Below are 11,692 nucleotides of genomic sequence, written 5' to 3' on the forward strand. Positions count from 1 at the left end.
TCATCCACTCCAACACACTCTCCTACAGCTCAGCAAACACTCACGCATGTGCAAGAGAGAGAGAGGGAGAGAGGGAGAGATAAAGAGAGAGAAAGAGAGAGAGAGACAGAGAGAAAGAGAGAGAGAGAGGGAGAGATAAAGAGAGAGAGAGGGAAAGAGAAAGAGAGTGAGAGAGACAGACAGAGAGAGAGAGAGAGGGAAAGAGAGAGAGAGAGGGAGGGAAGGAGAGAGAGAGAGGGAGAGAGAAAGAGAGAGAGGGAGAGATAAAGAGAGAGAGAGACAGAGAGAAAGAGAGAGAGGGAGAGCAAGAGAGGGAGAGATAAAGAGAGAGAGAGACAGAGAGAGAGAGAGAGAAAGAGAGAGAGAGAGGGAAAGAGAAAGAGGGAGAGAGAAAGAGAGAGGGAGAGAGAGAGATGCTGGAGGAGGCCGGACGCTTCAAGCTTTAACAGAAATGTTTCTGTTTGACCTGGTTGGTGGAGACTTTAAAGACCCTGCTGGATCAAACAGGATCTCTGTTAGTGAAGTTCTGAACTCAGAGGGGAGTTTGTTTGTCTGCACAGAGTGACAGTCTTTCAAAGAACGCTGAGATCTTCAGGATTGAAGATTCTGGATCGGGACAGGAAGTGGTCCTTAGACTTTCAAAAACCATCAGAGGGGTCAGGAGAAAGCCTCTGCTCCTGAAACAATAACACAGATAGAGATTATTCCTTCAGCCTCATATTGCTCAGGATCTGTCTGTATGCACTGACTCAGAGCAATGACGGGGATATTACACATTTCTGTAACAGTGCCCTGCGATGCATTAGGGAAATAAAGAGAGAAGATCCTGGTAGCTCTGCTCACTGAGCGGGCGAGTAAAGAGTCCAAACCTCGGCCATAATTCAAGACGTGTTGATGAGCCAAGAAGAAGGAAGACGCAGCGGTGGTCTGAGCCCGTGCAGACGCAGCGGTGGTCATTCTTCTGGACATCAGTGTGATTGTGATGTTCTTTTATGTTCTTTTAATAAAATGTTAGGGATGCACAATAGAGGACTTCCAGTTTTATTCCAAACAAATTGCAGCGAGCATCAAATCTTTACTCTTCTGGAGTTAGCGGCCTGTAAACGACGGCCGCTGTACCGTCACACACTTTGACAGCTGTCTTTATGAAGCCTCTAACTCTGCGTTTTGTCAGTTGGCAGGTTGTAGTTTTTCTGCAGACAGATGACCATATCTGGAGGAAAGGGAGGAGCTTAAGCTGCCTCCCTGTGTATGTTTGGTAGCTCCTGAAGAATCTCAATACTTTCTGTTGCACAGACACACACAGTTTGACAAACACCTGGGGGGGCGGAGCTTATCGACTGAGCCGTGGACTCATCAGAAGATTGTTCAGTCGGGCCACTCGCATTAATGGTGAAGTAAATTGAAAAATGCAATCAATGAGTGGAGTGAATGCTCGGCGGTAATGATATCAGCTTGAGATAATCCAATAATTGCTGAGCTGATGTATTCTCTATCGGTGTTTGGCCGCTCTGCCTGTCACTATAAAGTATGCTCCTCTTTCCTTTCCTCCAGCTCGGAGAGGAGAGGAGGAGGAGAGATAGGGAGGAGGAGGAGAGGAGAGGAGAGGAGAGGAGAGAAGGAGAGGACATGAGGAGAGGAGAGGAGGAGAAGGAGAAGGAGAAGGAGAGGAGGGGAAGGAGAGGACTTGAGGAGAGGAGAGGAGTAGAGGAGGAGGAGGAGGAGGAGAGAAGGAGAGGACATGAGGAGAGGAGAGGAGAGGAGGAGGAGGAGAGAAGGAGGAGAGAAAGAGAGGACATGGTCCCCTCTCTCTCCCCCCTCTCTCTCTCTCTCTCTCCCTGTTATGAGCTGACTGCAGTGGTCGAGGCTCCGTCTCCCACTGGGGGCTGCGAGCGTTCCTGCTTATTCAGCATCTCCTCACTCGTACAGTCGCACACCCTCCCTCTCATCCCCCCCGTCCTCCTCCCCCTCCCCTCCCTCCCCCGTCCGTCTCCCCCCTCCTCTCCCCCCTCCTCCTCTTCCTCTGTTTTCATCCCTTCCTCCCAGCGTTGGTTCCCAGCAGGTTTCTCGGAGAGTCTAACATACATTCATTAATTACACAACACTCGCTCCTTCCTGTGTTTTATAAAGAAACTAAGATCTGCATCAGCAGAAACAGATTATTCAGATCTTTAGGAAGAAGAACATCAGAGGACTCTTTGATTGGATGTTTCAAATGTTGAACAAACATAATAATCATGAAGAAGAAAATTACTTTTGAAGAGACTTGAATTTGCTGCATTCTTACGTCCTCCTTTTAATTTGTGTGTCCCTGACTCATGACTGCATGCAGAAACTGACTTCCAGGAACAAGATGGAAATGAACATAATGCTACAAACTTAACCACATGATGGATTGTCTTTATGAAACAGTCAGAGCTCTCTCTCTCTCTCTCATACTGTAAAGCAGAAAGAACATTCTCTCTCCCCTCATCATCCTCACAGGGTGTTTCTTCTCAATCCTCTGAAGTGAAGAAACTCACATAACCACCAGTGAAGAGAGGAGGCAGTGATACAGGAAGTAGAGATGTTGTCTGGATGTCAGGATGGAGCTTTTTTTGTGTGTATTTTTGTGCATCACGCTGAAGAACACAGGCCAGAGATTGAGGAACAGGAGAGCTGATCTCAGCAACTTCTGTTTTTTTTTTTGGTGCCCCGAGTGACGGGCAGAGAGATAAGTCTGATTTTGGCCGAGCAGAGGAAAAGTTACTGCAAACTCTGTGAGGAGATGTCAGAGAGGCAGCCTCTGATTGGCTCCAAAAAGACCCAAAAACTTTAGTACAGGATGCAGAGAGATTTGAAGAGCAGATAGAGACGTGCTCTCTGTTTGGTTCAGATATCTAAAGGACATGATCTCTGCAGAGGAGGGAGTTTAAAAAGTCTGATATCGAACCCTGGCCGATGGGGGACAACATCCTCTGTACATGGGGCGCCTGCACCAACCACTACTCCCCCGACGCCCCGTGATTTAGACCTTTATAGGTATCAGGCTTCAGGCCTTTGAGAGGAAGTGTCTTCATTGGAGTCGGTACAGTCTCACTCTGGTTCAGGAGTCTGTATCGTTGTGATTATTTAACCTGTGTGTCTGCGCTCACCTGTGTTAACTGTTTCCTCTCTTTTAGATTTCAGGGCGACTCATGAGCAGCGAGCAGGAGCAGCTGAGGGTGAGTCTCAAACACATGAACATGAACACACAAACCATCCCCGCACAGGTTTCACTCTCTAGTGAAGAAGAAGTTCAGACTTTTACAGGATTTCACTTCCACTTCTTTCCCCGTGCTTTTAATACGGAGCGGCGTGCTGCAGGTTCACTCTTTGGATTTCAGTTTACATGAAAGTTGAAGAAAAAAATAAACGACTCGCTGAGAGAAGATTGTGTGTGTGTGTGTGTGTGTGTGTGTGTGTGTGTGTGTGTGTGTGTGTGTGTGTGTGTGTGTGTGTGTGTGTGTGTGTGTGTGTGTGTGTGTGTGTGTGTGTGTGTGTGTGTGTGTGTGTGCGTGCGTGCGTGCGTGCGTGCGTGCGTGCGTGCGTGCGTGCGTGTCCGTGTGCGTGTGTGTGTGTTTCCCAGCATGCCTCTGACACATATGAGCGATTGTTTGTGATTTAAGAGCACATGAGCATGTTCGGCCCTCGTTACTGACTGACAGGAGACTGCAGAGTCAACGAGCGAGCCTCGTTATAAATCATATCGTCTCGTAATGAGTCACACACCTCGCCTCTCTGCTGTCTTCCCCCTCTCTCAGGGGATTGTGGGTATTTTATTGCTGGGTTAAGCAAAACTGTGTTATTTATTCCATGTAGCTCCAATAACTACGGGTAATCCTTGAACAGAAAGAAGTGCAGCAGCAGTCTCATTAAAGTGTGGGAACATTTAGAGTCTAAAAATAACCCTGAGCCTGCCAGTTATTATTCATACGGCGGCGTCTTATTGTAATCCCCTCTCACACAGCTACCAGCCTGTTTCATTTATTTTTAATTGTCCATAAAGAAACAGACGAGTGTTTCCTGCAGGATAATGAGGAAATGAAGCGAGCAGATCACACGCTCTGATTGGAGCTCCGTCTTTGAGATGTTTTATTTGGTCACTTTGCCTCCGGGACGTTTTCTCTTTTATAATCACCTCTTTTATAACTTTTCTTTACTTCCTCCATAAACAAGCTGTTTCAGATGGAGCATTTCTTCTTTTTTCTGTCTGCACTCTGTGACCCGGTATAACCTCTGAAACCACGTCATAACCTGTTCTGACCTCGCCACGGTTTATAACCTGCAGCATCATAAACATGAAGCCAGAATGAAGCCTGGATCTAAACATGAAAGTGTTGTCATGACACGGCTCTGAAGGCCCGACGCAAACAAGGGAAACGTGTGAAGGTTTGACAAAACGGTACAAGCTACCAGAAATCAAAATTCAGTGTTTAATTCAGTGAGTGTGTGTGGCATGGGGTATGATGTCAAACTACAAGAGAGAGAGAGAGAGAGAGATAATGCATGGGTTGATCTTCAGTACACCTGAGAGACCAAGCAGCGACCTCCGCTGAGGTCTGTGTAAAAGTGTAAAATCCTGCAGTTCCTGGAGTGTCCACTAGAGGCTGGCTGCAGAAGCACAGGAAGTCACATACACACCCATTCTAAAAAGCCTGTTTTTACAGCAGAGATTAACATGTTTACAGCCTGGTTAAAAAAAAAACAAATAGGTGTGATTAGCTCATGTCTCGATCGACACACACTGTACGGGGGGTGAATGTTTTGATGACTCATCAGTTTTGATTTGATGAAGGATAAAAGTTATTCACAATAAGGCGTGTAGCTGACCTGATTGACAGGTGGGCGCGGTGTAACGGTTTGTCAGGAGGTTTAAAACCCACCTCAGCTCCAGCTCTCAGGCTGTCGTTAGGTTGACTTAAAGTTAGACTGAGACAGCATTTCCAGCATGGAGACCGCCATCGATGGGACTCCAGTGCCCCCTGCAGGAACAGACGGGTGACGTCACTCAGGCTTCTTCCTTTAATATTTACAGTTTTGTGGCTATAACTAGCCTCGAAATTACACCGCCAACTATCGTTGCAGAGCCAGGAAGACACACCAACTCAAAAGTATGTAATGGTCATGATGCCGTAGCTCGTACATTCAACACAGAAGTAAACCAGGTGTTTGCTAACCCCTCCCTCCTCACAGGCTCCACCCTCTCACCTCCAGGGCCAGAAAACTAACATGGTGTCGAGTTTAAAGCCTGTCATGGTGTCCGTCCTTCTCTACAGTTTAGTATCAGACTTAGACAACTTTATTTTTCCCAGAGGGCAGTTTGATTCCACAGTCCACCCAGACCCTGAGTACATTTACAAACAAACAACAGCAGGAGATTAGGGAGATAGATTATTAAAAGTAATAAAAGTTCCTTCAGTGCAGGACGTCCTCATCGTGTTGAATATCAGACTGAACATCATGTTGGTCTCGATGGTTTAGAAACTCGTCCTGGTGACATCACGTTCACAGACGTCATGTTTCTTTCCATGAACATGTTTATATGAGAGTCAGAGCTAACAGGAGTGAAACCACATGACTCACATTCAGTCTCTCATAATGACATTCTTCTGAGCAGCTGCTTAATGAAAGTCGTCTCCCCTTCAGTCGTGTGTGTAATGTGTGTGTGCTCTGCAGCTCTGCAGAGGGAACATGTTAATTGAGAAATGTTAGGGCAGCTTTAATGAAGAAGAAGGTGAGTCTTATTTCAGTCCGTCCTCTCCTCTCTGAGTTCACTTTTAATTGAGATTACAGCGGCGGCGTAAAGTCCACCACGGCCCCACAGAGACCCGAACAAATGTACTAAAAAGATTCCTTTAAAACAAGTTCAGTGTGTTCATGAACGAGCAACTCCACAAATCTATCACATTACAATCGAATCTCCCCCCGGGCTCCCTATAAAAGTTTTCTGTAGATTGAGAAGGCGCTTAATTTCTCCGAGCTTTATTAAGATTCAAACTCCTGCAGCCCCGAAGAACAGATCATTACAATCAATATTCAATTTGAAGGTGGCCGCTCGTGATGGCGGGCTGCGCTTCATATAAATGTCACAAAGATTTAACGCTGACGTCCGCACGAGGGATGGCGCGTTTTTGTTGGTATTGACTTGAAGAAATGGAGAGAATATTCAGAGGAGAAGTTTGAGCTGCTGCACGATGAGTGGAGTTAGCATGAAGACACTGAATGTTGTAAATCAGAAAAAATTTAAGAAAAGAATCGGCTAAAAGAAGAAAAACATTCAGAGAGGAGAAATATGAAAGAATGATGGAGGACTGGAGCTACAGGTTCAACTGATGGAAAAGTCCAGTTGTTCCAATGAGGGGATGTAATACGGTTAGCGCTGTCCCCTCTATGTGTGGAGGTTCCTGGTTTGAATCCCCGTCTGACAGGAGCCTCTCTGTGTGGAGGTTCCTGGTTTGAATCCCCGTCTGACAGGAGCCTCTCTGTGAGGAGGTTCCTGGTTTGAATCCCCGTCTGACAGGAGCCTCTCTGTGAGGAGGTTCCTGGTTTGAATCCCCGTCTGACAGGAGTCTCTCTGTGAGGAGGTTCCTGGTTTAAATCCCCGTCCTACTCTCGGTCTTAATCTGAGCCAATCACAGCTTTCGTTGGGCAAGAGGCGGGGTTACACCTGGATAGTTTGTCAGCACACCCCGGTTCTGGTCTGACCTGTGACTCCTTTCTCACATGTTAGTCCTCACTCTCTCTATCCCTGATTTCCGACTCCACTGTCCTGTCTCTACAACAGAGGCACAAAAATAAATCTTTAAAAACATAAACCATAAACACAAACACCTGTGGGCCAAAGATTGAACCCTGTGGGACACCGTTTTCCTCTTTATGTCAATCACATTCAGCTCCTGCTGATTGATTCTCTACATGTCAGTCCATGTTTTGGTTCATTAAACGATGTTAAGGCTGCGTCACTGACACATCATCACATTCATATCAAACAGTATTAAGCTGTTGTTGAATGAAAAGAAGGACATAATGGAGAGTAAGTGTGGCGGTACTCAGAGCGGCTCTCGCTGCAGACCTCAGCCGACTGCTTGTGGTGAATTATGCAGCTCTGTGAGTGCTGCTGAACACAGACTCCATAAGTTCCATCAGAACAGCAGAAATATGATGTGAGAGCGAGCCGGGCTGACGGGGATTAATGGACGGCACTGCAGCGAGGCGAGCAGAGTGCTGACACTGAGAGAGAGGGAGAGGGAGGACCAATCAGAGCAGAGGATTTTACAATGAACGGAGCGACAGCGTTTGATTCAGGAGTGTTTGAGAGAGGAAGAGGAACTGAAAGTCTGCTTCATAAGGAGCTCACAGTGTGTGTGTGTGTATGTGTGTGTGTGTGTGTGTGTGTGTGTGTGTGTGTGTGTGTGTGTGTGTGTGTGTGTGTGTGTGTGTGTGTGTGTGTGTGTGTGTGTGTGTGTGTGTGTGTGTGTGCGTGCGTGCGTGTGTGTTTCTGCCTCCTGCCTCCTGCCTCCTGCCTCCTGCCTCCTTCCTCCTTCCTCCTGTCTCCTTCCTCCTGCCTCCTGCTTCCTTCCTTCTGCCTCCTGCCTCCTGCCTCCTTCCTCCTGTCTCCTTCCTCCTGCCTCCTGCCTCCTTCCTCCTGCCTCCTGCCTCCTTCCTTCTGCCTCCTGTCTCCTGCCTCCTGCCTCCTGGTTTCTCTGGAGGAGAATCCTGCATCATGTGTCTTTAGACACTTTATTATAAATCCTCCAGATTATTTCTTTAAATTAAATAACAACATTAAATCGTCTTCTGAGGACTTCTGTTACATCACAAATGTTGCTCCTTTCCCAGAACACATTTTTGATATTTCTTAAAATATATTTTAAGTTTGTTTGATCCAGAGAGTTTAACAATGTAAACTGCTTTAGTGTCCTCGTGTTGGCTTTACATTAAAGAGAGTCAGGACGTCATTAAGAGTTTAAAATTATTATTTAACAGGAAAAGATAAATCTTAAACTAAGAACAATGAATAAATGTGTGAGAGCATGTAAACAGTCTTCCTGCTCCATTTGTTGTTAAGAGAGATGAGGGAGGAGCTGTCAGCAGGTTTCACATCATCCTCCAGGTGTGACACCTTCAGAGCAGGTTAACGTTTTTTAGAAAACATGTTCCCCTCGTCCGTGAGTCCTCTTATTTGTCTGGCTTTCCTCCTGCCTTTCTGCCTGACCGCTGTCCTGATTATTGACCAAATGGCCTATTTGTCTCACACAAGTAAGCATCACTATTTACCAAATTGTATTTCCCCGCTCGCCGGGCTCCGGCGGGGCTCATTCAGCCACATCAGGCCTGTTATCGGCCCCATCATCAGGCTGCGAGCGTCTCCACGCTGAGCTTCAGTCAATGGAGCCTGTGAAAAGACAGGCCTCTGTGCCTAACAGCTTACAGCAGGCAATCTGTACCGTCACACACACACACACACACACACACACACACACACACACACACACACAGACACACACAGGCAATCTGTGCTATCTATTAGCAGAGAGCTGAGGGTAGTCTATTCCCCGCACCCTGAACAGTCCTCTCCTCCTCAGACATCTCCTCAGATTCAATCAATAGCAACTAGTTCAGCACAGAGAGAGGTGTGTGTGTGTGTGTGTGTGTGTGTGTGTGTGTGTGTGTGTGTGTGTGTGTGTGTGTGTGTGTGTGTGTGTGTGTGTGTGTGTGTGTGTGTGTGTGTTCAGGGGAGTTCAAGGCTTTTCGTCTCATGCACAGCAGGTATAGTCAAGCAATCGTTCGTTAAACTCAGATATTCAAGTTAAACTTTACAGAATGCAAACAAAAATAAAGTATATATTTATATATGTGTAGAAAAAGTGGGCGTGGCCACTGTGACATCATCCATTGATTTGTGTAATACTGTTCGAAGGCTTAGTGTTGCAGTTTGGCTGGCCATTTTTGTTTTTCCGAGTCAGAAGAGACCATGTTTGGAAACGAGAAAGTGTTTCATGAAATGTTAATCATGTTCGGTGAAATGATTCTGTTTTTGACCTTCAGGGCTTCTGTAGTTACAAAACTCTCAGCACACATTTCATATCTTGCGCCGTCATTTTTGACGTTTTCTTGATGCAGTTGTGACATGAATAGAGTTAATGTGTGGATTATTTTTAAGGCTGTTGTGGAGCTCCTGGACGCAGCTTCCTGCCTCAGTGTTGACTCACCGACTCGCTCCTGCTCGTTGTTTGATGGCTGGAGGTGTCGGCTTGTGCTGCTGACATTTTGGTTCCACATTCAGCCTGAGCGACTGCGGCTGCTGTTCGATTGCTTTGCTCCTCCATGCGTGGCCGGTAAAAGACCGCACAGCCACAGAAATAGATGAGCGCTCCCACTTTCTATACTCAGAAACACAGAAACACACGCTGGCTGTGGGGCTGCTCTCTGCACTGCAGGAGGAAAACATCGTCTGAGACACAAACACAGATAATAAAACACTGTGTCAGCATCCCAATGAAGGAGTGAGGGCATAAAGCAGAGACTATAAATGTACAATAAAAGCTGCTACTCTACTCTGTGAGGCCAGAGGAAGATTAACCTGAAATCATCACTGAGTAGTGGCATGCTTAGCTTTTATTGGCTCACTGTGACGTCATTTCTAAAAGTATTCAAAATGTTTTATCCTCCACATCTGTAGAAGATGTGCTGATTAATCAGAATGTGATTAAGGTCTGGAAGAATCTCATGCTGTTTTGTCCCTTCAGGCGTAAGTCTCCCTTTAGTCACACTAAAGGAAAAGAACGACACTTCTGCATCTTTGATCAAAAACTCTGACCCCCTAGTGTTTACAATGGGTACTGCAGTCTAAATTCTAAAAGTTCATAGAGAGCTCCCCCCCCTCTCTAGAGTCCATGCTCACACAGGTTGCCATGTGGTGGACACTGAAGCTTCAGTGTTTTTTTTTTACATAGGTCTGTAAACCTTTCTGCGTTCTAACCTCTCTTCATTTTTCTAAAGCATCTCCAATATTGATCCTAGTTTGAGCACGTTTCTGCTCGTGGAGCTTATTAGAAACATGCAGAGGCTTTTTAGGTCGGGTACAATCACTTCTATCTGAACCACTTCTTTTGCCCACTTCCATCGCTGCAACACCTGTTGACCTGATAACTGCTCTCATATCTGGCAAACCGAGGGGCGTCCAAAACGACCGTGTGGGGGTAGCCTTAAAAGCGCCTACCTTCTCTGGTCCAAACAAATCCAGAGCATTCAGGACCAGAATCTAAAGTTAGAAGGAGAACATACTGGCTGCTGCATTGTTGTCAGAGAAGCCAGCACTTCAACATGTTTCCTTAATGTCTGATCATATAGTAAGTTCACTTTATCATTTCACTCAGTACACATCTCACTGATTGGACCTTTAAAAAGCTCAGATTCATCACAGATACTGCTCCTTTAAAGAGCCGAGAGAGACAAACAAGTTCTTTCTCTCATTTATTCTCCTCCTTTAAAACTCACAAATGAGATCATTTAGGACTGGAAATCACTGCAGATATTTACCCTGACGTACACACACACACACACACACACACACACATACACACACACACACACACACACACACACACCAGTTCATTATGTGTTCTGTATTTATGTAGCTGTACATTAAGCAGACCTCCTCCTCCTGGTGATTTAGTTTAATTGAAGAAAAGACTTTTCCCATTATGAGCCGTCCGCCTGCAGAGGAAACACTCTCTCCCTCTCCCTCTCTCTCTCTCTCACACACACACACACACACACACACACACACACACACACAGAAAGATAATTATGGTGTAAATCAGAAGCTTGGGGCTGAAGTGTTTGCAGCCTGTTGGAACAGTGTGAGTAGATCTCTCTCTCTGATGAGTGTGCAGCAGCATGAGGCCGTCCTCTCCTCGTGCAGGTGAATGAAGAGTTGACATGACGTCCTCTGAGTGTGACAGATGTTTATGTTCCAGATGTTTGGCTGCAGGTCAGGCTGCTTTTCTTTATGTGCCGCGCTGCACTGCGTCGCTGTGATGAACTGAAACTTTTTTAATTGGTCAATAAAGGTTTGTTCAAACTCTGCTGTCCCTCTCTCTCTCTCTCTCTCTCTCTCTCTCTCTTTGTTTCTCTCTCTCTCTCTCTCTCTCTCTCTCTCTCTCTCTTTCTTTGTTTCTCCACCTGGATCCTGATTGGCCCACTGTTTGCTCAGGATGTGTCTGTGTTCATGTCTGTGGTCGTTAACATGATGACATCATGAGTTGTGTTTCTTGACGTGCTTCATATTTATTATTGTTTGTTAAACAGTTTAACAGTCCACATATAACGTGTGGATGTTTCAGCTCCTCTCAGAGATGTCAAGGTGAACCTCAGGTGATTGATGCTGCAGCTTCATACCTGAGACACACACACACACACACACACACACACACACACACACACACACACACACACACACACACACGTCCACAGAAAAATCATGAGAAATGTTCGCCAGCAGTTTTGCATAATACATCGTAATTACATAACAGAGTGAGTCACTGACTCCGAGCCCATAGAGAGAGAGAGGGTGTGTGTTTGTGTGCGCGTGTGTGTGTGTGTGTGTGTGTGTGTGTGTGTGTGTGTGTGTGTTACATTTGGCAACAAAGTCATATAGAATAAATGC

The 11,692-nt window shown here is 46.0% G+C and overlaps 1 protein-coding gene across 2 annotated transcripts in view; it reads left to right on the forward strand.

The window, feature by feature from the left end:
- Window positions 1-11,692, forward strand: part of rbfox1 (RNA binding fox-1 homolog 1) — a 109,254-nt gene that overhangs the window by 42,539 nt on the left and 55,023 nt on the right. For both annotated transcript variants that reach the window (XM_061026970.1, XM_061026972.1), the window contains one exon: window positions 3,162-3,203. In XM_061026970.1, coding sequence (XP_060882953.1) covers window positions 3,162-3,203 — 42 coding nt within the window. The remainder of the gene's footprint in view (window positions 1-3,161; window positions 3,204-11,692) is intronic.

This window comes from Labrus mixtus, chromosome 20, assembly GCF_963584025.1.
Source record: "Labrus mixtus chromosome 20, fLabMix1.1, whole genome shotgun sequence".
Taxonomy (NCBI): Eukaryota; Metazoa; Chordata; class Actinopteri; order Labriformes; family Labridae; genus Labrus; species Labrus mixtus.